This window comes from Physcomitrium patens, chromosome 23 (assembly GCF_059467195.1).
Source record: "Physcomitrium patens ecotype Gransden chromosome 23, ASM5946719v1, whole genome shotgun sequence".
Classification (NCBI taxonomy): domain Eukaryota; kingdom Viridiplantae; phylum Streptophyta; class Bryopsida; order Funariales; family Funariaceae; genus Physcomitrium; species Physcomitrium patens.
Window position 1 is genome coordinate 14,773,512 of NC_143432.1, and position 24,737 is coordinate 14,798,248.

The following is a 24,737-nucleotide window of genomic DNA, read 5'->3' on the forward strand; positions in this document are numbered from 1 at the left end:
TGCTCATTATTTTCTAACGGCAACTCCGCCTTCACATTAGACACTTCCAATCTCAGCTGCATGAGAACAAACAGCTGCGCATGCAAAATGACGCGAGAATGCTATACAGTCTGGCTATTTCACAAGCTTCAAAGCAAACTTCACTGGAGGCCCAAGCATAAAATCCCACTGCAAGGGAGCTACTAGAATAGAGACAGCAACCACAGGTGCACCCTCTGTACTATTACAAAACCACTGAACTTGGCCAGCGTTTCGAAAGCTTTTTTTTTCTTTACCGCTGAAGTCGGAGATCGTCAACCGCTCCAAACATTACTGAGTATCAGTGTTCGATCACCGGCTGGGAGAAGATCACGGTCGACACGTCCTCGTGAACCACGTCGTGAGCTCAATTAATCTTCAGCAAATTCTTTGGCCGCTGGGTTTAGCGTCGCCTGGGTACCTGGTCATAAAATGAGATTGGAAGGCGGCTGAGCTTGGAGCATGGAGAATCCGGAGGCTGCAATCTCAAGGGGGCTACTCCAGCTCCAGCGGGGCGCAGTTGATTCCACGAGTTACAACGTTACAACTTACATAATCATCGTGCCGTGTTGGCGTATATAACTGTTCGAGGGGCACGGCCCATATTTTCGATTGCAATAGCAACAAAATGTGCACTCGACAAGCACTACATCCAGCCAGCCGAGACATACTTAAAGTTGTGCAATAGTTGAAACTCGGCTGGATCTTAATCAAACTGAGGTGTGCACTCTGAAGAGTATCTGGTACGTTTCGCCATGAGGGAGTGTTTATCAATCCACATTGGTCAAGCCGGAATTCAAGTTGGCAATGCTTGTTGGGAGCTTTTCTGTCTTGAGCACGGCATCCAGGTGGGTCCTGGGTGCAACTTCCTCCGGTACAAACCATCCAGACAGGGACGTTATGGTCTGGGAAATGATTCAATCATCATCTGAACAATCTGGATATATTAAGAAATGCCCTATCTGAAGATCCGTCTAATTTCTTACGATGAGATCGTGAACATTTTTTTTAAAACATTTTTTAAATTTCTTCAATTTTTTAAAACCACACTCACTTTACGGTAAGTGCATGTATGTTGATGTTGTGTGTTTGTGCAGCCGGATGGGCAGATGCCAAGCGACAAGACGGTGGGAGGAGGAGACGACGCCTTCAACACCTTCTTCAGCGAGACAGGAGCCGGAAAGCACGTGCCCCGATGTGTAATGTTGGACTTAGAGCCCACCGTGATCGATGAGGTCCGCACAGGTACCTACCGCCAGCTCTTCCACCCTGAGCAGCTCATCAGCGGCAAGGAAGACGCCGCCAACAACTTCGCCCGCGGACACTACACCATCGGAAAGGAGATTGTGGATCTAGCATTAGACAGGATTCGAAAGTTGGCGGACATGTGCACCGGCCTGCAGGGATTCATGGTGTACCACGCAGTCGGCGGTGGCACAGGCTCAGGCCTCGGCTCGCTGCTCCTGGAGCGCATGTCAGTTGACTACGGCAAGAAGACGAAGCTCTCCATGTGCGTCTTCCCGAGTCCGCAAGTATCTGGCGCAGTGGTGGAGCCTTACAACAGCATTTTGTCTTGCCACGGCCTCCTGGAACACACCGAGGTGTCGGTGATGTATGACAACGAAGCCATTTACGACATTTGCCGAAGGAGCCTGGACATCGAGCGGCCGACTTACACGAATCTGAATCGGCTCATCACACAGGTGATATCGTCGTTAACAGCGTCTCTTCGCTTCGATGGCGCTCTGAACATGGATCTCACCAATTTTCAGACCAATTTGGTGCCATATCCTCGGATTCACTTCATGCTGTCGTCCTATGCACCCGTGATATCTGCCGAGAAGGCTTACCATGAGCAGCTGTCTGTCTCGGAGCTTACCAATAGCGTGTTCGAGCCTGCCAGCATGATGGCCAAGTGCGATCCTCGACATGGGAAATATATTGCGTGTGCGATGATGTACCGAGGAGACGTTGTCCCGAAGGATGTAAATGCTTCTGTGGCGACGATCAAGACGAAGAGGACGATCCAGTTCGTGGACTGGTGCCCAACGGGTTTTAAGGTGGGGATCAATTACCAGCCGCCGACGGTGGTGCCCGGCGGGGATTTAGCCAAGGTGCAGCGAGCCGTGTGCATGATCGCCAACACCACGGCGGTGGCGGAGGTGTTCTCTCGCCTGGACCATAAATTCGATTTGATGTATGCGAAGCGAGCGTTTGTGCACTGGTACGTGGGCGAGGGCATGGAAGAGGGTGAGTTCTCTGAGGCGCGGGAGGACTTGGCTGCGTTGGAGAAGGATTACGAGGAGGTCGGCGCGGATTCAACGGAGGGTGATGGTGAGGATGAAGGCGAAGAGTATTAGATCATTCGCACACCCGATGAACACTGTAATTTAGCAGCGAGATTAGGGAGTTGAGCAGCAACCTTTGAATACCTTTGAGGGTGGACAGATGTTGTTTGTTCACATGCAGAGTTGCAATTTTTCCCAAACGATGACGCCATGCCTTTCAGAAAACACAAAAAATTCCTGTTCTCGATGTAGAACGTAGCAATGCAAGTTTTGAACCCTGCTACTTGAAACAGACGCTGTGTAAAAACGAACGCCAAGTTACAGTTCACGTTCAATCCACAGCGATTTACCAGCATCAGGGCTGCAATCAACGAGTTCACAAAGTTTCGAAAACTTACGAATGGAGGACAAAGGCAGCAGGTGGGAACCACTGAAATTACGTCTTAATACAAAATCTCAGACTTCGAGAATACGGGAGTTTATACTTCCTCATCACCTCTCGACTCGTAACACCATGAGCAAAATTGAACAATAAAGTGAAGGAGCGCCCATTCGGCCAGCACTTCAGTGATATATCTTTCCGTCTTCGGTTACAGTAAATCGCACATCCACAATTTGTCGCCGCGGCACGCACGAAAGCCTAGCGGGGTTTTAGTTCGAGCCAGCACGCATTGTGTCTCGCTGTTGGCAAGTTGGGCGACGAATCCTGAGGTGCTGGTGGAGGTTCTACTTGAGCACCATTCAATTCAATGCCTGGAGATTCGGCTGCCGTGATGAATAGTTGCCATTATTGTCTTTCCTGAGGAAGCAAGAGTAACTAAATGCAAGAAGAAACATGCAAGATTACTTTGAGTCAGTGATTGAACATATCTATATATATATATATATATATATTTTCATATCGCACTGAGATTCGTGAGATGCTGCGTTCATGAACGACCTGCAAGGATCAGTCATTTCACTTCACTGTCGTCGTGGTAAGGGCTCTTGAGACGCAGGGACTAGTTTGTCCACCCACAATCAATCCGCTCAAAGGCGTCTGACACACTCTGCCTGCAACTCCTGCCCGCGTCGACAACCACTGTTGATCCATCTTCCATGACTGTCACTAATGTCCATGTAACCGTGCTTCTGGCAGATTCATCCAGTACTGTCAGCTCTTTCTTTCCACACGTTGCAAGTGTCTGCCAGTTTCTGCAAACTTGCGACACAAGCTCAGATAGATGCCGTTCTTCGATGAATTCCCAACTGAAGCTGTCCCTTGCATGAAAGCTCACACTGGGAGCTGCTGGTTCCGGGCTCTTCAGACACAGACATGGGTAATTCGCATTTTAGACACAAGCGAGAGCCGACTAGTCCTTCATCTGCGGTACCTCATTGTTTCGTTTCTTCACTTGTCAACATCCTTGAAAAACCGTGAATAACAACGCAGACAGTGTAAACGATACGAAAAAACTGTCATCGTGGTATTTGGGTGGCGCGTGTTGCTTGTTTCGTCTTACTATTCAGCTTGTGTGATGCTTTACTGTTATTGTTATTAATGTTGTTCAAATCAGACAACAAATGTTTTCTGGTTTGATGCCCTTTTCGGTGGGGTATATGGAATCTTTTCAGTGAATCATTGAGGCATTGAATTTCTGTAAGAAATAAAGTTGTGCATTGGAAATTGTAAGATATATTTTACCCTTATTCGACGATTGGACTACTTTTTCGAAAAAAGTACACATTCTATGTGCTTTTTCAAAAGAAATTACCCACATCTTACAGATCACATGAACTTTCCAAAAGAAATTCAGGATTCTTTGAAAAGATTCAAATTCAAATCATATGGAACACTATCAATACGAAAATCGGAAAAAATAAACAAAAACAAAAACAAAACAAAACAAACTTAACCACACGTTGTTAATTACATCCAACTAATTCCATGAACAATTAGATTTAAAAAAATTATGATATCGTTTCAGAACTGTTGTCATCAACCAAGTGCCACATTCACTAATGCTAACACAATACTCAAAAGATCATTTTCAAATAACTATTTGTTCAAAATCATATGTAGAACTTAATATTAAACATTGGTGGTTTGAATATGTGTGAAAAAACAACACAAAAAACTACCAGCATCAAAGCATTCTCCCTCAAAAGAGAAAAGCTCAGCCTTTCATGCAACAATTGGAAAAAACACAAATGAAGAACACTGACCACGCTCACCTTCAAGTGCAACAAGTCCATTCAAAACCAACTCATGTCACATGTTAAATTATGCAAATTTATTTCTCTCACCCAAAAAGAATGTTATTTTCTGATGACGATTTGCCGCAACAGCAAGAGCTGGCTGCACTGAGATTACGAGAAGGTTGCTCTCTCTACACTTTCCACACATCGCACTCGACTGCTTCAAGTCCGTAAAACTAGTGGAAAATGAGAGCTGCTCGTGTTATTTGCATCGATGAAGGAAGAAGGGGCAAAGGTCTCCCTCTACATCCTCACTAAGCGTATGACCCCTGCGCATCACGGTGGTGAGATCTCATACTAGAACAATGGTGGCTGAAGTTGGGCTTTAACCTGTACACTCGGCGTTCACTCCTGTTGTAGAGTAGCTGATATACTTCTGATGAGCACATTGCCGTAATTTGTCGAATGATCCTGTACATTGCACTAGGGATGAAGAGAGTAATAACTAGTCACCATTACTCAGTCACCAGCTTAATACCACCTTATCGGTTTTCTTGAGCTTCTTCGTTGTCTTCTTCTTTTTCTTCTTGTGCTGTACAAATGGTGGAAGTAATGAAGTAACCAGAATAGATTACTCCATCAACCCTCTGGTGTGCGAAATCACTTCGAGATCAGGCTCTAGCCTTACGACTGTGTGTTGGGCTGTGAGCTGAGAGTTGAGAGTATCGTGATTTAAGATATAAGAGGAAGCAAGTGGAGTTGGTTCTGGTCTGAAAAGTTCCTCCGACAACAGGAATTGTGATTTTTTCCCCACTCCTTGTGTATCATCATGTGTCTTCGTCCTCATCCGATTGCTACCAGCCTCTTGATTTCCGAGGTCGTGGAGATCGGTAAAGAGCTCGAATTGTGTGAGCCTTGTCTGCATTTCGTTGTCTTATGGCCTGGGACGCTTCGCAGCGTGCATAAACGCCGCGATGACCTGTGCCTCGTCCAACTCCTGCATCAGTCACACGCAACCTCGGGCACAATTTAGAACCTCTACATCCAATGTGGGTTTTGAGATTACGCACAACTGAGCAAAAAAAGAAGATTCCGCACGACCACACGTATCGCCACAATCTGAATAGACATCGAACTGTCTCACATGCTACATTTAATTGGGAAAATCTGCATTTGTAGAACCAATTATAATCTGTTGTTTACATTCCAAATTCTTAGATGCAAAGAACCACAACCCTCGAGTAGCTTTCACCGACCGATGGGAGAAACCAAACCAACGTGGACTATGCATTTCTCGTCAAGAGAAGGAAAAGAGATCAATGCAAAGAGAAGAAGCTTGAAAACCAAAGCAGTAGTAGTGTCATTCGCTCACAAACTTTTCACACAAGCAAATACCTGCAGAAGACTCAACTCTCACCTGTGACATGAAGTGTCGGCCGACAGCATGAAGAAGCTGCTCCTTGGTAGAGTTTGGACCAACTTCCACCTACAAGGAAGAGCGCAGGCCGAGATAAAAACTTCGTCAACTAAGCATGCAGCAAGGTAGCGCTCAGCACATTTTAAAAGAACAAATCAAAATGTGATAACTATGCAAGAAAAAGATTCATTTTAGCAACTACATTCCCTTCGTACTAATCGTTGGACCTTAGAAGATGCCTCACGAACCTGGCCATTCCACCTCGCCCACTCATTTCCCTTTGCACAATGAATCGATTCTCTTAATCAGAAAGCATGACTATCAATACTATTCTCAAATCTCTCCAATTCGACCGATCCTCTACGCTTGGCCACCAGGCTGCAAAAAAAGGTGCTGACAATCAGACCGATGAAGTTAATTTACCAATTTAAAATGCCTGCGGTACCTCTTCAGGGCAGCAATTTCCAGCTTACTAAGATCCACCAACTGCACCCACAAGAACCGTGCAGCAAAGCGTCAGCAATTTCGAAGCGTTGTCACGCGTGCCTGAAGCCAGCATGTGAGGTTTCTACACCTTGCTAGTAGAAAAATTACAGAACCTGCTGAACATAGATAGTGCGAAATACTGGGTTTGAGTGGAGCTAGGAGGACGAGATCTCTCGGGACTTTCGTTTGTACCGGTAGGTCTGCAGAAATGGGGCTGGATCCCTCATCCACCTCGTCCCTTCTCTCGAATAAGCGGTTGAAATTGGCATGTTTGGTTGCCATTGCATGCTCCTCTGTTATGCTTGCGCTGTGTGCAATCGTCACTGGCGGCTTTCGCGGCTGAACCCTGGGCTTGAATGCATTTCTAGGAACATTGTCTTTGGCAGCACAATACAAATACTAAACTCAGTCCATTGAATTCCCCTCTAACCTGCAACTGGTGACCTCTGAAGAAAAAAACTGATATTCTACGCAAAGGACGTATGACGGCAATCGGTGCGCAGCTCAGCTAAACGCAACGCAACGCAACGCAGGAGGACCCTGCTTTGGTGGAGAGTGGTTTCAAGCTCACAGACCTAGACTTGTTCCACTAGAAAATAGATTTTCTTCATTGTCGTTCTGCTCTTCGTGACCAGAAGGGGCCTCAATCACACTCAACGCGTTGCGCTGAAGCTTGACTTCGTCGCCATTAGTGAGAACCTGAGAGTCAATGAACGTTTTCGCATCAGGGGAGGGGGGTGGTACGCACTACACCACTATAATTTTCACTACTTCATGGAGACACCAGGGGATGATGTTCAACCTTACAACCTAGAGCTAAATGTTTATTTACAACCACTTAGCTTCCAAGCATACAGGGATCAATCAATGCAAGCGTTGAGACTAATTGCAAAATCGTGGAGGTCAATCAAACAATGCTTCCCGCTGAGCTGCTACCATGAAACTCCAACGATGTACATGAAACAAGTCATGTACATGAAACAAGTCACATTCATTGAAGGTCTAGTTCTATGTGTAAACTGATCAGTGGTCCTCAAGAATTGGGTACTGTACCAGCCAGTGCCATCCCCCGAGACCGACAGCTTTCGTAACAACGCCGTGAAGTCCCACAAGGACGGACTTGGTGCGATTGTTGCCCGTTACTAGGACCTTCGTGTGTCTGGGTAGAACGGCGAGCCCCTCATCACCACTATCCTCGCCGGAACGATAGTGAACGGCCGGCGGGCTCCCTTCGGTATTCAGCATTTCCACTCTAAAAGACCGAAGCCAAAGTCTTGTTCCTCCTCAAAATAGTTTTGCCTTTCCCTCTCCCAGATCACAAATTTCTATGTATTAATTTAATTTAATTATGTTTTGTTGTTCTCTTGCTCTCCAAATTGTCAATCTCGCCCGCTTTTAGATTTTGCTACTCCGCACCCGCACTCTGCCACCGTGTGCAAGGAATAGTGCCCCAGCCATAACCTCAATTCGGTCTCACGTTCAACCTCAAAACAGTACTGGGTCTGGTCGAAGTCAGAGGAGAATACCAAGACCAAATTTGCAATTCTATGATTTTTGCAAAATGGTTTGAGAAAGTCACAGCTCTCAAGGCTGAAAATTGAAACGGCCGAGTTTGTTCCAAGTCTGGAAAACCCCTCCCTGGCATCTACTAACTGAAAAAACGCCTCGCGTGGTAATCACGGTGTGCTAGAACACACAAGATCATTTCCGGCCACCAGCGTCACCGTCCACAACCCATTTTCACTCATTCCGATCAAAGTAGCGTTGTATGTACTAGTATCGCCTGAGCCCTCGGAATCTGAATAATCAGATCGAGTAACCGATAATCACAGGCATCAATTATTTACGAAGGGGGGGGGGGGGGGGGGGGAGAAAGGGATAAAGGAAGCGAACGAACAGCCTTCTCTGCAGTACTCTCATAACATATGACGAATTGACAGTCTGCAATGTCGCATTGAGAAACAGAATGTTGCAGAAAGAAAAATTAAGAGTAATATTTGTCCATTCCACAGGAAAGAAGACTCCAAGAGCCCATTTTCACTGGTGTTCACCCGAAATATATCCTTCACGTAATGAGACTACTGATCTCCTTCGTAGTTGCTTCGACTAGTTGTTCATTCAACTACAGAGCCTCACTCAGACACCTCTATAAAACACCAAGTCAGTCTTTCTCTTCCCCACACGCCCATGATGCTGCCACACGCGGTCTAATCTATATAGTAACCGATACGTTACACGTTCAATTTCACCAAACAGAATAGTAACAAGGGCGCTACTATTTCATGGAAGTCGCATGCTGATGACATACACCGAGAAGACTTCATCGACACATTCCTCCCCATGTTTCAGATCCACTTGCAAAATTCCAACCCACACCCGCATGAAAACTTCCACTCCCTACAGGCGCCAAACCACGTCGTCATCCCCTTCTCTTCCGCCTCAATCTACTTTAAAAAATCCTTCACCTCAACTGCAGCCACGCAGCAGGAGGAGGATGAAGATGAAGATATAAAAATAAAAATAAAAACAGCCAGTCAACTCCACTACAAGCACCTCCGGACACTCGTACCCTCTGCACTCCACTCCACGCTTCAACCCCAAGCCCAACTCGATCGCCGCTCCCCCCCCTATCTAACAACACATCCAATCTCAGCCCACACAATTTCCTCACAGGCTACATGGAAACCCAGAATCAAACAATCAATTCAGCAATTGCGCATAAAAAGTAAAGACGAGAGGTGAGCATAAACGCGGCGGGGGATCTTGGAAGCAGGGCCAGGGCCATGATGTTAATGATGAATGGACCAAACTCTAGGTGGGAAGTAGAAGGGGAGGGAAGTAGGGAGGGAGGGGGAAGGAGGGGGAGGGAGAGGGAGAGACAGACAGACAGACAGACAGAGAAGAAGTTGACGGAAACAAAAATATTAAAACTAAAATTAAAAATAAATAAAAAGTGAAACAAAACTGTAGCGCCTGTAAGCTAGACCTGTCTATGCTGACGAACTGTGCCTTACTGACTGACTGACAACCTGGAGGCAACTCTCACTGGAAATGCAACCACTGCAACTTCCTCTCAGGGGAAGAGTATCATGTAAAAGGAAAAATAAGAAGAAGAAAAAGAAAAGGGGGACAGATCATACGCCCGAGACTAGTCTCGCGTAATTGGGCTCAGACCCCGAGGAAAGAAAGGGAGAGGAAGACGTCGAGAGCGGGGACGAACGGTAGAGGAGGCTACAACCTACTAACATGGATGCCTCGCCCAGGAATCTCTAGTGACGAGGTTTATGAAAGGGAGAGACATGGCTGACAAACGGCGCTAGATCTCCTCCTTCCTGCCTTCCCCCCACCTCGCCTTACTTACTTACTATTTCCCCTTCCCCAGCAATTCTCTCCCGAAGGGGATTCTTCTGTGCCATGGCATCGATCCACGAACACTGACACCCCCCCCCCCCCGCGCACAATGACATAGCCCACCTCCGATTGCATTGCAGGGGAGTAGATAGCTGATCACCAAGTTAAGTGTTCACCGCTTTGCGGAACAATGCTTTCATGATTCGGCTGTGCACATGAGCGCATTTAAGGCGGAGTGGCAATGATACCAGGCTCCAATCATTGTTCTCATCACCATCGCGGGACGAATAGACTCACCAGCAGACGGACTGACGGACGGACGGACTGACGGATAAACAGACAGACAGATGAAGCGAGGTAGCGAGAAACAGTCACAAACGCCGAAATGAACGCCGTCAGTGCCGATTCCAAAGAGAGTCAACGCTTTGACCTGCAACTGGACTCCACCCGCGAAAAGGGGCAAATTCTATGTTTGGGTAGAATCCAAATGTGCACCCTCCTCGGGTGGCGATGGATCGCTCTCGCTCTATCTCTCTCTCGCTCTGGCTAGTGATCATCTGGCTGGGCATAGCGTCGATACAGTGCGCTTCTCTCTCTCTCTCACTCTCTCACTCTCTGCATTGCCGCTGCATCGAGATCCAACACATCGATCCGCTTGTACCCATTGTGGCCTCGCCGTTCTTCCTCGCCCCACTTTGCAGTCTTATTCTGCATGCGCCATGCACTTCGGCGCTGCACCTGCCCGCCTGATCTGCTTCACTGCTGCACGCGATGGATGTTTTCCACTTCTGGATGTCTCTGTGGATTACTCCGTGGATGTATTGCTGACATGTCACCTTGGGTTTCCTGGCCGTGGAAGCCACGTTGGCAGATTTTTGTGATGAACGAACTCGCGCGAGGATGTGTGGATGGCATCCATTGTACAGAGATTGGACGCCTATTTCCGTTTCCCACGGTCCGTAATTAAATAAAAATTTAACGGTTCTTCACTTAATACTGAAAAAGCAAGTTCGTGTTGAGATTGTTGGGTATCATAGCATGCTTTCAAAAGAAGATAGTGAAAATGAACACATACTCCAGAAGAAAATGTCCTTTTCAATTCATCATGCGTGTGAAAAAGGAGAGAGATTCTTCAATCAACCATATATAGCACATAAAATCTGTGTCTAATTTTAATTTTTGAAACTCTGTTTTGTGGTTTGCTTCCACGGTGCGCAAGAAAAGGAAACTTGTCATCGTTTTTCTGATATTAATCTTTGAAACATTGGAACCGTGTCAGTTGTTATTGATAGTATCTTACAAGTGGGTTTCTGTGAATGCACTCGGGTTTTATATAGTTCGTTGTGAACGTCTGTCTGTGTGTATGAATGAATGCACATAATGCCAGAACTTGTATTTCCAGGAAACCTCATGTGTTGTAGTCAAAATTGTAAGTATGATTACATGTAGCGATTAGTTGTTTAATTTTCAAAATATTGCCTCTAATCAACAGTACTGAGATTAATAATAGTAGTACATCACTCTATTATGCTTACATTCCGCATATCAGCTCCTCAACTTACAATGTAAAAATACATATCACATATCTTGTGGGTTTTTATACAATACCCAAGTCCTCTTTTTCTTCTTCTTTATTTATTTATTTATTTATTTTCCCTTCTAAAATTTGTTTGCATCTCCTGGATCTACATTGCTAATTGCTGGAGTGCCAGTTGCAAGTTCACAGTTTTTATCCAGCAAAGCCGTCCTCATGACATCCGGTTGTAGCAGTCAATTGACCGGCTACTTCCGGTTCACAGAAAAGGAGAACAAGGGCCCCATTGAACTGGCAAGGTCGGCAGCTCAGGGAGCACGGGCGGCTGGGTGACGGCCGGGTAGTGTCGGAGACCGGCCGGGTTTCATCAAGGCTGCCGATGGGCGCCGCCATGCCATTATGGCCATCCTCGACCTCCCTATCCTCATCATTTCATTCATCTGTTTCCCCATTTTCTATCCAAATAACAAGTCTACATTTTTCATTCGTCGACATGGGCCCATGCATGATTATCACGCTTCTAGCAAGTGCCATTCCTCAACAATATTGTATTGTATTTTATTTTATTATTTTATGCGCTTTTTGCTTACATGGCAATTGAATGCGAAAATCTATATGTGTTTTAGATGTAATATTTAGTGTTTGCATTGTAAATGTAAAATGTAATCTAATTCTATGGTATTGCATAATGCATCCTTGTGGGATTCACATTCAAGATTTTACAAACTTGCAATTTTTGAGGTGGATTGAGAGACAATTAAATTTGGAATACATTATTTGGATTAATTGTATTGTATTTGACGTGTAATTACACAAATAGTTTTAATTGCCATAAACATAATCTCATCATAAACAGATCTGACAAAGGTTGTGCAAAATGGTATAGAAAATACTGATCAGTTTAATATACAAAACCCCAAGTGTGGGTGTGTGTGTGTATGAGTATATTCTCATCTAACAACCAGGTTGAGTGTTGAATCTTATGTACTATTGTGGTTTCAAATTTAGCACCAAACAATTTACACATAATGAATGTGTTGATATTTTAACTTGGCATCACAACTACAGACTAATTAATAATGAAAAAAGATGACAAAATAACCAAATACCTGTCACACTGCTAAATTTTCTAGAGGCAACATAAACACAACAGAACATAGTCTGTGCTGTGTGACACTTTACTTTTTTCAAAGAAACTAAAAAAAAAAATGTGGCTCTTGACTCAAAATCAACATTTTTGTATGTACATATTTTTTTTGCATGGTACATAGGAACTAAATGACTGGATGCACATGGTTGACAATTACAAAAAGGGGAGAAAAAGATAGAGACGAGACTTTTTTCTTAGTGCTAATGGGCAAAGGAAAACACACACAATACACAACACATCATCTGGTGTATGAGAATGGGTTCTTCTTCTAATGGGGCTCTACCCACACAAGGGGGCAGCATTCATTCATTCCACACGGAACCGTCTCCTCCTCCGTTCCACACGTGCATACCAAAACTTTCGGAATGCTCACTTTTTTGGACGGAATCCGGTTGGGTGTGTGTGGCCATTGGTAATTGGCCTACATGTTCCCACCCCCCCCCCCCCAAAAAAGCATTCCATCCCTGCCCGCTTGGTCTCTCTCACTCTTTTCCTTATAAATGGACGAATGAACTTCAAGGATGAATGTGCACCAGGACCACAATCCATCCATTCAGTTACCTATCTCACTTCACGTGATGGGTGAGAGCTGACGTGTCATGTTGTATGGTGGCCTATCAATAGCATCAAAAGATCCCCCCTTTGTATAGGAATATTCCTTTGTGGACCATACCCCATGGTCATGTCATGTAGATAAGGTCTATGTTACGTTCATACACTTTTAATTGTGAAGCGTTTTTGAGGAGTGAATAGCTTCGCTCGTGTAATCCAATTTAAATGATTGTGCGAGAAATCACTTATATATATATATATATATATATATATATCCAATCATAGAATCCAAGTGTTGAGACTTGGCTCACCACCCAATCAAATCATGAATGGATCCTAAACCAAAAATAAAATAAATAAAGAGGGAATGTATTTTCTTCAGTTTTTTTACATAAAAAATGGCATTTAATTAAAAATGGAAACAATTTCGAACAGTTTGTCATTCATCTCTTAGATTGAAACGTGGAAATTTAACCCCTTCTTCTCTACAAGAAAGAAGTAAAAGAAACGGGATCTTCATTGAAGGAATCAATGCATAGAACAACACATTGAAAAGATAGGAAAAGAAGAAAAAAAAAACACAAAAACACAAAAACACAAAAAATACAAAATAAATGAACATGGATGTATGAAAGTTTGAATTTTTATCTTATCCTTCTTAACTCTTTTTATAGAAAAAAACAAGTTAAAGAAATTATATATTTGTAACTTTATCTGCCTTTCTTTGACTTCTATTGGAAATGAGAACAGCAATCCACATAAATCATGGATCCGTCCATATATCCATCTCATCCATTGAAAGAAGGAAGGAAGGAAGAGACAATCTTCATTTCACCAATACCACTCTTCAATGGACTAACTACTATAATTGTCAATTTCTAAAAGTACTTGATTTTTGTCATGTGTTCACGTATAACACTCCAAAATACTACAGTAAAAATACCTTTTAACGGTGAAAACAAGAAAAAGAAAAAGAAAAAGAAACAAACAAACTAACTAACTAAAGCATAATGCAATTGACACAGAGTAATAATACACTAAATTTAATTAGGAAAAAATAGTAATGAAATTCATATCTTCAACAACGCCCACATTAACATACCGCATAGCCTACTCACACAGCAAAGAAATGATAGTAATTGTGGTGAATGGAATATGGAATCTTTGCATCTGATATTTGTTACATTTCAACATTCCAATGTGTTGAAACGACCACCAAACAAATCCACAATGTTACGCATCTCATTCCCAACCTGAAACAAAAGCGGTGTGTGCTGTGAAACTGCAACAAAAGGCAAAACCACCCAACACCATTGCCAGAAGACCCTCCACCAGTGCACATCGGAAATAAGAAAACAATGCACTTATTCCTCAATTGTTAGACCCAGAGAGTAGTATTAATAGTAGTCGCAGAACCAGCAGCAGTAGTGGTGGTATTGATTTTTGTGCTTTTAGGGCATCACAATGGCATGGAGTCAGTGCAGGTGGGGGAGCTCAGAGTGATGGCGATGGCGATGAAGCGTGGATCATCGTTGCAGCCAGTTCATGGCATGTTGGCCCATCTGATTGTGGGGGTATATGTGTGTGTGGGAGTTCCTTCCAACTAACTGCTGGAGCTGTGCAGGTGTGTGCTATTGTGCCCAGCCGTTCCATCGTGATCACATCGCCTCCTGCAGAGTCTAGAGAGTTGGTACCATGTTAGAATGACTGCAAGGGGCTCGTGGTGGATTGATTCTCCCCTCATGTGCACCGCAGTGGGCAATTGCCGTGTCGGGACGGCAGATCAGAACACCCAGGCTGACCTGCCCTGGAGGGACTAGGCTGTGCCCCTCCCTGCGCACGTCTTGTCGCCCGTTAGCACATCGATCGACCCGTCATAGTCCTTGGCCTTCATGGAGGGGATGTGAGTGCAAATATGGGTTTGGATTCTCTTGGGATCAAGAGGGTGCAAGCTGGGGCTGAAGGTGTTTCTGAGCCCTCAGTTTGGGGTTTGAGGCGCTTGGAGTCGGCCAGGAGCTGTGCCAGAGCGCAGCGAGCAAGGACAGAGCCACTTTCCGCAGAGGGGAGGATTTGCTGCACTGGACGACGAAGAAACGGTTGCTTGCATTGAAGAGGAGCCACTCCCTACAAACAGCGAAATCCTGATAATTGGGGTGCTAGGTTCTGACAGGGACAGAGTGCCGACCAGTCGCAGTCGGCAACGGGGAGCAGTACAGGAGAACAAAAGATGCCGAGGGCGTGGTTGTGTGCACCCTGAGAAGTGTGCAGTACTGAAAGACAGCCATGTAAATTATGTGCATGAGTTTGTTTATTCTCACTTGACCAGAAACAAGAGTCTGCATGTCTTGAATGAATCGTCCCGACGCAACGCGATTGTTTCGTTTGTGCAGTCGTCGCCATCCATCCACAAAGTGAACATCTTCATAGGCGTCGAGAAACAGCTTATACGTGCTGAGCATTTAGAGCGCATCCAGAAACATATATCGCCAGGGAATCCGCAACGTGAGCAAATGGCTGTCACTGGGCTGGGGAGGGAGGAGGAGGTTTCAGCGAGAGCAGCAGGAGTGAGCACTTCGAAGTCCCTTACTGCTCGATCTGTTATGCGTTAAATTTCCCGAAAGGTCCACTAAGGAACCCATGGACTTTTCGCGACTGACTTCACGTATCAAGAGGTTCCAGAGAGCTTCTACAAAAAATTCAGGCTGGTACCGAATTCGTTTTGTGTAACATACACTTTTCCCCCTAAACGCCGCAAAACTTAGCGCACAGCACCGAACATGTACATTAAACTCCTAATGGATTTCCCATGTGACATGTGGAATTTTTCCTGAAGGTTGATCCTATTTATGAATCGTCCTTCTCCCTATGATCCAACTGTGGTACCGAGTCAACATGAAATAACTGATTCTTCGTACTAAACATGAATCATTAGAAACGATCCACAGTTCTACCGCAGACTTGGCAGTCATAATGTAATGCACCTCAGTAGACTCGTGCAAGTCCTTCGTAATAGGAAATTGGTCTAAGATCTGCTAGGAACCGGAACAGCTCTCAAGTACAACATAGAGCATTTGCAGAACAACTTGTTATAAAGTCACTGAAATTCCCTCAATAGAGTTTGCCATCAGTACACCAATATATCAGTTTGGCAAAAAAATTGAAATGCTCCCTCGTGAAGCGTCCCCAAGACATACGAGCCAATGGGTGCTTGCCGCAATAGGAAGAATCATAGAATATACAACCAGAAAAAGTGGAGGACGACCTGAAAATGGGGACAACTTAACAACGTCTACTCTGGAGTGGGAGAAACCAGTTCAGCGCCACCACGATCAGAGCTACTTGAAGATGGAGGAAAATCCCACCATCGCAATGAGAGAAGCTACCAGAAATGATTTTACATACAAAAAGTTGAGAGATCAAGGATAGATGATAAAATTGAGTCACCTCACTCAGCTCAAAGTAGTGTTGTTTCAAATCACGTCAAATGACTATTAACAGCATTTGTTTGTACAGACAGAGTAGCACGAGCTCTACGTGTTGGCCATTCAATCTGTATCTTCCACGAAACGACTCACTAACTCCACATCCTTAAAGTGCACCGCTTGGAAAACCCAAACCTTAACCTGCGACAGAAAACGAAACCGCACTCGTATAAGAAAATTACATATGAAAAGGATGGAACACGAAAACAAAAAGAAACAAACAAGAAGAAGCCTGGAACACATCGCTGAAAGAGTTTCATCATCCCAGCTATTCACAAACGTTGGATTCAAAACCGTCAGTTATTTAAGCGCGAAGATGATGAAGCAGTGGAAGAAGGAGAAGAAGGAGAAGAAGGAGAACCAATCACCTGAACGGCTTCAGTGGCGATCGACACGACACCACGAACCACTCTTGAACATCGTTAACCTTTTTTTCTGGGAAATTAGTGCTAATCCGCACTAATGAAGATGAACAGTCCCCTCGCACCGCTAACCCAGTCTACATTAGTCACAAATTATGACACAAATCGAAGGCAAAAAAATTAAAATGGACTCGATTCCAAAAGCTTCCTTGACGCTGCTGCAGGCTCCTCAAAGCTTCAGCTCCAAATCGTCCGCCGGCAGTTTCATCTTCCCCCCAACCTCAGGAGCCAGGCCATCCCACAGCGACCCCAATCCCTGCACAGCGCCGGGGAACTCCAGCTCGGATGGACACCTCCCGAGCCTATCCCCAAATGAGCCCTTCATCCGAGAAGAAACGGGAGAAACAGGCATACTGATGGACTTCTGCATCGGATTCCGCCAGGGATGGGAGAAAGTTTCCAAGGGGGAATCGCTATTTGCTGATGGGAAAGGCCCCAGACCCGCCATCCCGCTCAGCAGCCGCCCTTCCGAGCTCGTCCGCACCCTAACCCCGTTGGCCCACTTGCTGGAGTTGGAGCCACAGACGGTAGCAAATTCAAGAGCCGCCTCTGGAGAGATTTCAGAATCTCCCTCTTCAATGGGAGTGCGAGCGCCGTCCGGAGTGTCGCAGTAGCCAGGGCGGAGATGGGACTGATTTGAAGCAGCAGCTTGAGCTGCGGCGGCAGCCGCGGCCAGGAAAGGGTGATGGTTCCATGTGGGCGTGCCGGTTGGAGGAAACCCGTGGGGATGGTGATCAGTCTCCTTGATGTGATCCCAATCTGGTTTGACTGGAGGACCACGGTGAGTGGGAGAGCTCAGTGGTGGCGTGACGGGTGCGCTAGAGGAGCCTCCATGCATTACGTGCAAGGGCGGAAGACCCGCGCTGCTGCTCGGGGTGGCTGCCCCACTGCCTCCATTGGAAGACAGCCCCTTCAGCCATGGAATCAGGGAAGTGCCATCGGTGGCACCCGGGTAGGAGTTCGTAGGGCTCACCTCAGATGGGGAGGTGCAGACCTCCATGGGCTGCGCCGGTGGCTTCGAGCCCTGCGCATGTGCATACGAGAGCGTCAAACGGTGACATTGTGTGCGAGTAGGTGATAACCCCTAATTAGTTACAAGGATGTGGTGTCTGATGTGTGTGAGAGAGAGAGAGAGAGAGAGAGAGAGAGAGAGAAGACAAACCTTGCGGTACGTGGTGCCGTCCTCTTCCACCGTCCAGCCCGCCTCCACGCACAACGCTTTGAGAACTTCATTGTTGTCGCAGTGCTTCGGCAGCTTGTAGTTGCCATAAAGGCGCAGGCCGGCGAAGATCTTGGCCGCAATGGCGCGCCGGCGCCGCTCTCTCCTCTTGTTGTTCTCTCGCTCCTTCCATGTGGGCAGGCGCGTCCCGGACGTCATCTCACTGACCTCTAAATCGAACTAAGAGGGGCTACACAGCACCTTGTGTCAATGTACTCTGGCCACCATTAAGATTTGGACCACTTTTATGCCTAGCGCTAACCCTGCATGTCCCTTGCACAATCAAAACTGTCACGAGAACATATCTAATGGTATGAATGATAGGAGTGGAAGCCTCGCCGGCTTTGCCTGTCGCTTGCAATGCCCCGTGAAGAGTGCTCAAAAGATGTGGAGCCAGAAGAGCTACACATACACAGTGGTGGAGGGGGAAGCAGAGAGAGAGAGAGAGAGAGAGAGAGAGAATGCAGTAAGGAAGATAGCTTTCAATGCGGAAGGATACGAGATGCTCAACGAATTCCCTTCGTGCGCAGGTCAGGAAGGGAGATGCGGAGGAGTGCAAGAGATGATTGGTTTCCGGCTGACAACAGACAAAGAGAGACACGCAATGAGGAAGGGTGAGCTAGAGCAAGCACGAATGTCGAGGTGGATGATCAAGAGAGAGAACCACAGCTTTTGAGCAACAAGTCACGGCTAGACTTTCTGAGACGTAGCACCTGGGGGCTCTGCGACAACGAAACACCCTCCAAATAAAGGCGAGGCTCGCGCATGCGGGCTTGCGACTCGGAAGGAACAAGACCTCTCTCGCGCCACTCTTCTGCTTTTTTGTGCTCTGACACACTCAAGTCAAATGACGCCCCGGACTTTCTCCCCAACCCTACCCAAGGCAGGGACCCACTCGTTCACCCACTTAACTCAAACACACAATTTAATATAAATTTCAAAAATTCAAAAAAAAAAAAAAAAAAAAAAAAACACACAAACACAAACACAAACTGCAATGGACGAGACGCAAATATGCACGATAACTTCAGCCCTCATTCAATGGAAGCCAACTTCATCACAGCCTCCGCCACCTGCCCACGAAGGAGGCTCGCCGAAGAAGATGCAGGCGGCGACTCACCCAACCGACAGGCTCTGACAACCGAGCACTATAGTAAAAAGAAAAATCGCATCACGGCTCTCGATGGCTAGTCATAAAAAAAAACCAACCTTGCACCCGCTCAGAATGGACTGCACTGCATTTCGCCCGCGCCTAGCCTGCGGCGTTCCTTCCTGCTCTCTGGCTCGCTCTCGCTCTCGATCTCTCCCTATCTGCCGCTCAGCCCGCAACCCTCCGCTCCCCAGACAGCACCATCATCACCAAAGCAGCGCTTTGGCACCCGAATCTTGACCAAATTGTCGACACACACATCGGCAGCTAATAAGCACCACCTCCTCCACCACCATCATCCGCCTCATCATCATCACCATCATCGTCAGTTATATAGGATGGGCCCAGGATGGCAGCAGCGGCAGCATCTATGGCCCCCCATGTATCCCCGTCAGGCGCGGACTTCTCACGAGAGGAAGGGGACCGACGGCCACGAGGACGACAATGCTGCAGCCTCCTCCTCCTCCTCCTCCTTCGCAGCCTGGACTACTACGGCGACGATGACGATGACGACGACTACTACTACTATCACTACCCGTGGAAGAGTCCTGTCCAGATAGCGTGACCTGCTCGCTTCGAGAGCGATGAACCAGGTCTTGTCCTCTGACACCTCCCCATCTCTCTCTCCCTTACTTCCTTTCTTCTCTGTTGCCACCGGCGCCCTTGCAGTGCAGGTCAGCAGGAAGAGGCTGCAATTATGCCGTGCCTCCGTCGCCAGGCTCCATGTTCTTTTTCACACCTCTTCCCTCTCGCTATCTGTCTTTCACACAAGTGTGAGGATTCGACAGCCCAGTGCTCAGGCAAATTTGAGTGGGACGTATTGCATATAATTGCCTTTGTTTGGATTCACCTTTGTGGTTGGGGTTGGGTTGATTGTTTTTATGGGTGAGGCCCGAGGAGGGAGGGAGCATGCAGGAAGTGTGTGGGGTGAGGCCGGTTTGAGCACACATGTGCCGTGACTGCATGGGAGCTGCAGTGGCAGCAGCAGCAGCAGCAGTGGACTCCCAAAGGCAGCAGCAGCATCACCCAGGACTGGGCTTTGGATTGAGCTTGTTCTGCTGGCTGCTCCTGCTGGGTGGCACACAAGATGGCCATTCATTCTCCACACAAGTAGAGTTGGTTGCATCCCCTGCCCTATGATTTCCCCCCACCCAGCTCAGTTCAGTTTAGCCCAGCCCACACACTCCCACTCCCCCTTGATGGATTGGGATGGGATCCCTGCTGCTACTTCTGCTCCCACCGGCCACTTCATGTGGGTTGCCTGTCCCTCCTCTCCCTCTCTCTCTCTTTCCTTTGTGCTTCCTTCCTTGCTTCCTTCCTTTTCTCCACTCTTTCCCTATGAATGCTGTTGAGGCTGTGAATTGATGGTGTTTGCCCCTGCCTTGCTAGCTGGATGTTGCACTGTACCTCCCCCACAGTTATGGGCCCTTCTCTTTGAGAGACACTGTGCTCACAAACATATCTTCTGGAGCCTACAATGATCTGTTACAACACTTGTCTGATTACATAATCCTTGGATGTCATTGTCTTTATGCAGAGTGTAATTATGTGAATTATTTCATGATATCCTGTATTATTTCTCTTTTGCACGTAATTTAAGCTTCTTAAAGAATTGAGAAGTGATCTATATTGAATCACATCCTGAGAGTAAAACTATTTAAATAAGATAAAACTTTCACGAATATGTTTGCTTCACTTGTCAAGTGTTCACTTTATATTTCAATTTATGATCATTTCTCAAAAACAATTCACAAACTAATTACAGGTTAAAATATGAATCAAACAATAACACATGTATGTATATAAACATAAACGACAAATACTTGGTTGATGTACAGCATAACCATGTATATGCATACATGTTTAGTTAGTTCACCTACTGAAAACAAGTAATAAATTTATGGATTTTAACCTCAATTCAAAATTTGAATCAATCTTGATTCGTATGCCAAACAGTCATTCAAGTACACTCAAAGTATTTATAAATATTATTTTCATGCTTTATGTATGTGTAAAATATTTTCCAGAAGCATGGAATCACGTCTTTGTTTTGTTCCTCTTTTCACTTTAATGTGTTTTTTGCTGTAATTCTATTACTTTTCTTTATGGGGAAGGGAGTGGTTGTGTCAAAGGGAAGAGAATAGAAAGAAGAGGGTTGGATTGAATGCCAGGGTTGGATAGAGAAGTCCAGTCAGCATTGTCACAAACGCAATGCTGTGTGCTTGAAAAACTTCAGCACTCATATATATATATATATATATATATACTCACACATAAACACATACCTACGTACATACACATGGTTGGTCTGATAATGTGAATAGTGGATGTGGCTCACAGAGCCATAAACAACTACATTAAAAGTAGTAGTTATGTGTGGCAGAATTGAATAAAGTATTTTCCAATGCATGGGGTGATAATTTCCTACCTGGGTCAACTCTCCACAACACCAGAGTTATTATTATTATTGTCCTCCAGAATGTGGGTGTGCAGCAGCAGATACCAGCCTGCTGCATAGGAGGAGGATGGGGGAGGGGGGGAATGAATAAGGGTGGTAGAAGCTTCCAATCCTAATCTGCCCAAGCCTGCATGGTAGGTACGTAGCCAGGTGTGGGCGGGCGGAACACTGCAAACCTTGCAGCCAGTAACCACTTGCCCCACTCCTTTCCCCTAATCTGAACACGTCAGCAGCAGCAGCGTCGTTTTTTTTAATTTTTTAATTTTTATAAACAGGGCTCGAATGCTCCCACCACTCCCACTGCAGGAAAGCAGAAGAAGGAGAAAAACTGAGTAAAGAGAAGAGGAAGAAGGGGGGGAAGGGGACCATGGATATTTACCCTCTCACACTCTCATTCTCTCTTCCAGTCTCTCACTCGCAAGCGACAAAGGCAAAGGGAGCATAATCCCCTCCCCATCCCCCAGATCAAAGCAGGAAGAAAACGATGATGATATTAAATAAATTAATAAATAATAAGTAATAATCCTGGTCTTCTTCCTAATAATCTCTTTTGCTGTTGCAACGGTGCGCACGTACATGCACAAAAACACTCTGACACATACTGTAACGTACCCACCTCTCCTCTGACTCACTCACTCACTCACTCACTCGGCCACGTCATCCGACCATCCTGACACGCACGCACGCACACACAAACACACATGCTCTCTCTTCCAGTCGGGCAGGGCAGGGCAGGGTTGGGCCGGGCAGGGGGCCTCTGTCCACGTTGGCACTCGATCATTCCAGTCACAGGGTGGGGATGGGGTTGGGAACCATCCATTGCTGCCACGTAGGAATTTGATTAGTTTTTCTGGCTCTCTTTTTCTACATGGATGGATGTATAAGTATGGATGGATGGATGTATGTGTATGGATGGATGTATGTGTATGGATGGATGTATGTGTATGGATGGATGGATGTGTATGGATGGATGGATGTGTATGGATGGATGGATGTATGGATGGATGTATGTGTATGGATGGATGGATGTGTATGGATGGATGGATGTGTATGGATGGATGGATGTATGGATGGATGTATGTGTATGGATGGATGTATGTGTATGGATGGATGAATAGTGGATAGAAATCAGATACCCTTTCACACACAACAAGAAGAAGAAGAGGAACACTTGACACAATTTTTTTATTATTATTATCATTGATATTATCTATTAACACTGATGAATATAAATTCTAGCACTTAAGTGTGTTAAGAATTCATTGTAATAACACATTCAATAGACATATTTTGGGATAAATATACTAAAGAGGAGGAGTGTGAGAGAAGCTAGATGACCACATCTAAAGGGAGTTGATGGATGGAGCAATGGCATCCAAGATACTCTAGCTGCCAAAGTTAGGGTTTATATGATTTCATCTCATAGTAAAAATTAATCACATAAACTTATACTTCTCCCTAACTTCTCTTAATAGTTATCAATTCAATCTAATTAATTTTTGATTGGTTGTAGCCTTTTCTTTCTTTCAAAGATTGGATTTTAGTTAAATCAATCATTAGGGTTTACTTTGGGTAATAGGATTTAATCATAATGAAGGAAACAAATACCAATTTTGAAAAATGCTTGTAAGGGTATTTGCAAAAATTCTCAATACTAACACAAATGAATATAATAGAGATTAATAAGAAACAAGATGACATTATTTGTACATATTATACAAGATTTGATGTTGGTAATCTCACATGATGAGTGTGTAGGTGATATATTTCAAAGATAAAAAAAAATAAAAAAATAAAAAAATAAAAAATCATCATAATTATTAACATACTTATTAATTTAAAAAAATTAAAAAATATATTATCAAAGAATTACCAACAACTATTTTTAAAAAACTTTAGAAGTTTGTCACTTTGCAACTCTAACCATGTCTTTAAAGATGATGCCAATCTTGTTAGTCAAAAAATGAGATATTTAGTAAAATATATTGTTATTGTCAAATTTATAGGAATTGAACCAAGTAATATGATATTTAAAGTATAATTTGATAATCTACAAAGAAAAGTGGACCATTCTTGGAAATTAAAATATAATTTAGATTTTTTTTAAAAAACTAAATTTTAATTTAATTTTATTATATATAAATGTAATACAAAAAAATTATAACTATTCAATCAATACAAAACTATTAGGTGTATTTATATCATATAAGTGTAGTAGCTATATATATTACTCAAATAAATTATATATATATATATATATATATATATATATTACTTAAATAATATTGTCTTTAAGAAGTTTTTCAAAATGAAAATTAGTTATGTAGATTTTTATAGATATGCCATATCATTATCTAAACTTGTCTTATAACTTACTTACTTTTAAGAGGTGACATTAGAAGCAACCTACAACTTGATACTTAGGCCATAAATTTGGTGATTTCTAGGGAGCTTCTAAAAGATCTTTTTAAATAGCTACTATATATCTATAGTTTCTTTCTATTTTATATCTATCTCTTATTTGTTTTTTTTCTTTCTTTCAATGACATTAGAATGTATTGTCTTTTTAGAGCTTTCTCTTGATTAATGTCTTTGATGACAAGAATGGATACTTAACTTTAAAAAAATTATTAAAAATATTTTTACAAAGATACTAATATTCTAATTTTAACCATATTCCAAAAATTCCTTCAATTTATTTTGGTTTTAAGTAGTGCCACTCATTATATATTTTTATATAAAGGGTTCATTTTAAAAACATTATATTTCATTAAAACTTATTACTATAGAAACTAAGAATTTATTTTAAAAATTATAGAAAATATTGTAATTAATTCTCATTTGTTGACATAAGATAATTTTTATTTTGAGGTAGAAAATTTTAAAATTATTATTAAATGGTAGAAATCCTCAAAAATATTAATTTAGTATGAAAGTAGATAAAATTGATCTAAAGAAATTGATTTCTTTATAATACTTATAAATATTTAAAATCCAATTCAAAACTAATAGCATATTTAATATATTCTAAA

At 44.1% G+C, this 24,737-nt stretch overlaps 3 protein-coding genes and 1 long non-coding RNA gene across 5 annotated transcripts; 2 read left to right on the top strand and 2 right to left on the bottom strand.

Annotated features, from left to right (window-relative positions):
* Positions 1–621: 621 nt before the first annotated feature.
* On the top strand, positions 622–2,661 carry LOC112276034 (tubulin alpha chain). Its single transcript, XM_024506977.3, has 2 exons — positions 622–866; positions 1,116–2,661. Exons 1-2 carry the CDS (start codon positions 774–776, stop codon positions 2,376–2,378), a joined length of 1,356 nt encoding a protein of 451 aa, XP_024362745.1. The 5' UTR covers positions 622–773; the 3' UTR covers positions 2,379–2,661.
* Positions 2,662–4,562: 1,901 nt separating this feature from the next.
* On the bottom strand, positions 4,563–9,166 carry LOC112275670 (uncharacterized). Of its 2 annotated transcripts, none has more exons than XM_024506227.3 (6): positions 7,441–9,166; positions 6,963–7,086; positions 6,580–6,764; positions 6,325–6,387; positions 5,902–5,970; positions 4,563–5,481 (listed from the first exon to the last, which is right to left on the bottom strand). In XM_024506227.3, exons 1-6 carry the CDS (start codon positions 7,630–7,632, stop codon positions 5,419–5,421), a joined length of 696 nt encoding a protein of 231 aa, XP_024361995.1. In that variant the 5' UTR covers positions 7,633–9,166; the 3' UTR covers positions 4,563–5,418. The 2 variants fall into 2 exon arrangements, with proteins under 2 accessions (XP_024361995.1, XP_024361994.1); XM_024506226.3 differs by having other exon boundaries at positions 6,347–6,387; positions 7,441–9,095.
* A 4,838-nt stretch (positions 9,167–14,004) lies between these two features.
* On the top strand, positions 14,005–15,817 carry LOC149986586 (uncharacterized). The gene is made up of 2 exons (XR_016500221.1): positions 14,005–14,598; positions 14,730–15,817. It is a non-coding gene; the product is annotated as an uncharacterized LOC149986586 (long non-coding RNA).
* Positions 15,818–16,399: 582 nt separating this feature from the next.
* Positions 16,400–19,078, bottom strand: LOC112276030 (uncharacterized). The gene is made up of 3 exons (XM_024506972.3): positions 18,041–19,078; positions 16,825–17,902; positions 16,400–16,597 (listed from the first exon to the last, which is right to left on the bottom strand). The coding sequence occupies exons 1-2, from the start codon at positions 18,254–18,256 to the stop codon at positions 17,048–17,050; spliced, it is 1,071 nt and encodes a 356-aa protein (XP_024362740.1). The 5' UTR covers positions 18,257–19,078; the 3' UTR covers positions 16,400–16,597; positions 16,825–17,047.
* Positions 19,079–24,737: the final 5,659 nt, after the last annotated feature.

What these genes read in the sequence shown, in the direction of transcription:
- LOC112276034 (XM_024506977.3), top strand. Translation starts at nt 774, where the DNA reads ATGAGGGAGTGTTTATCAATCCACATTGGTCAAGCCGGAATTCAAGTT. An exon ending in GTCTTGAGCACGGCATCCAG is followed by an intron (nt 867 to 1,115) that starts GTGGGTCCTGGG and finishes GTGTTTGTGCAG; the next exon opens with CCGGATGGGCAGATGCCAAG.
- LOC112275670 (XM_024506226.3), bottom strand. Translation starts at nt 7,632, where the DNA reads ATGCTGAATACCGAAGGGAGCCCGCCGGCCGTTCACTATCGTTCCGGC. An exon ending in TCGGGGGATGGCACTGGCTG is followed by an intron (nt 7,087 to 7,440) that starts GTACAGTACCCA and finishes ATTGACTCTCAG; the next exon opens with GTTCTCACTAATGGCGACGA. An exon ending in CCATTTCTGCAGACCTACCG is followed by an intron (nt 6,388 to 6,579) that starts GTACAAACGAAA and finishes TTGTGGGTGCAG; the next exon opens with TTGGTGGATCTTAGTAAGCT.
- LOC112276030 (XM_024506972.3), bottom strand. Translation starts at nt 18,256, where the DNA reads ATGACGTCCGGGACGCGCCTGCCCACATGGAAGGAGCGAGAGAACAAC. An exon ending in ACGGCACCACGTACCGCAAG is followed by an intron (nt 17,903 to 18,040) that starts GTTTGTCTTCTC and finishes GCACATGCGCAG; the next exon opens with GGCTCGAAGCCACCGGCGCA.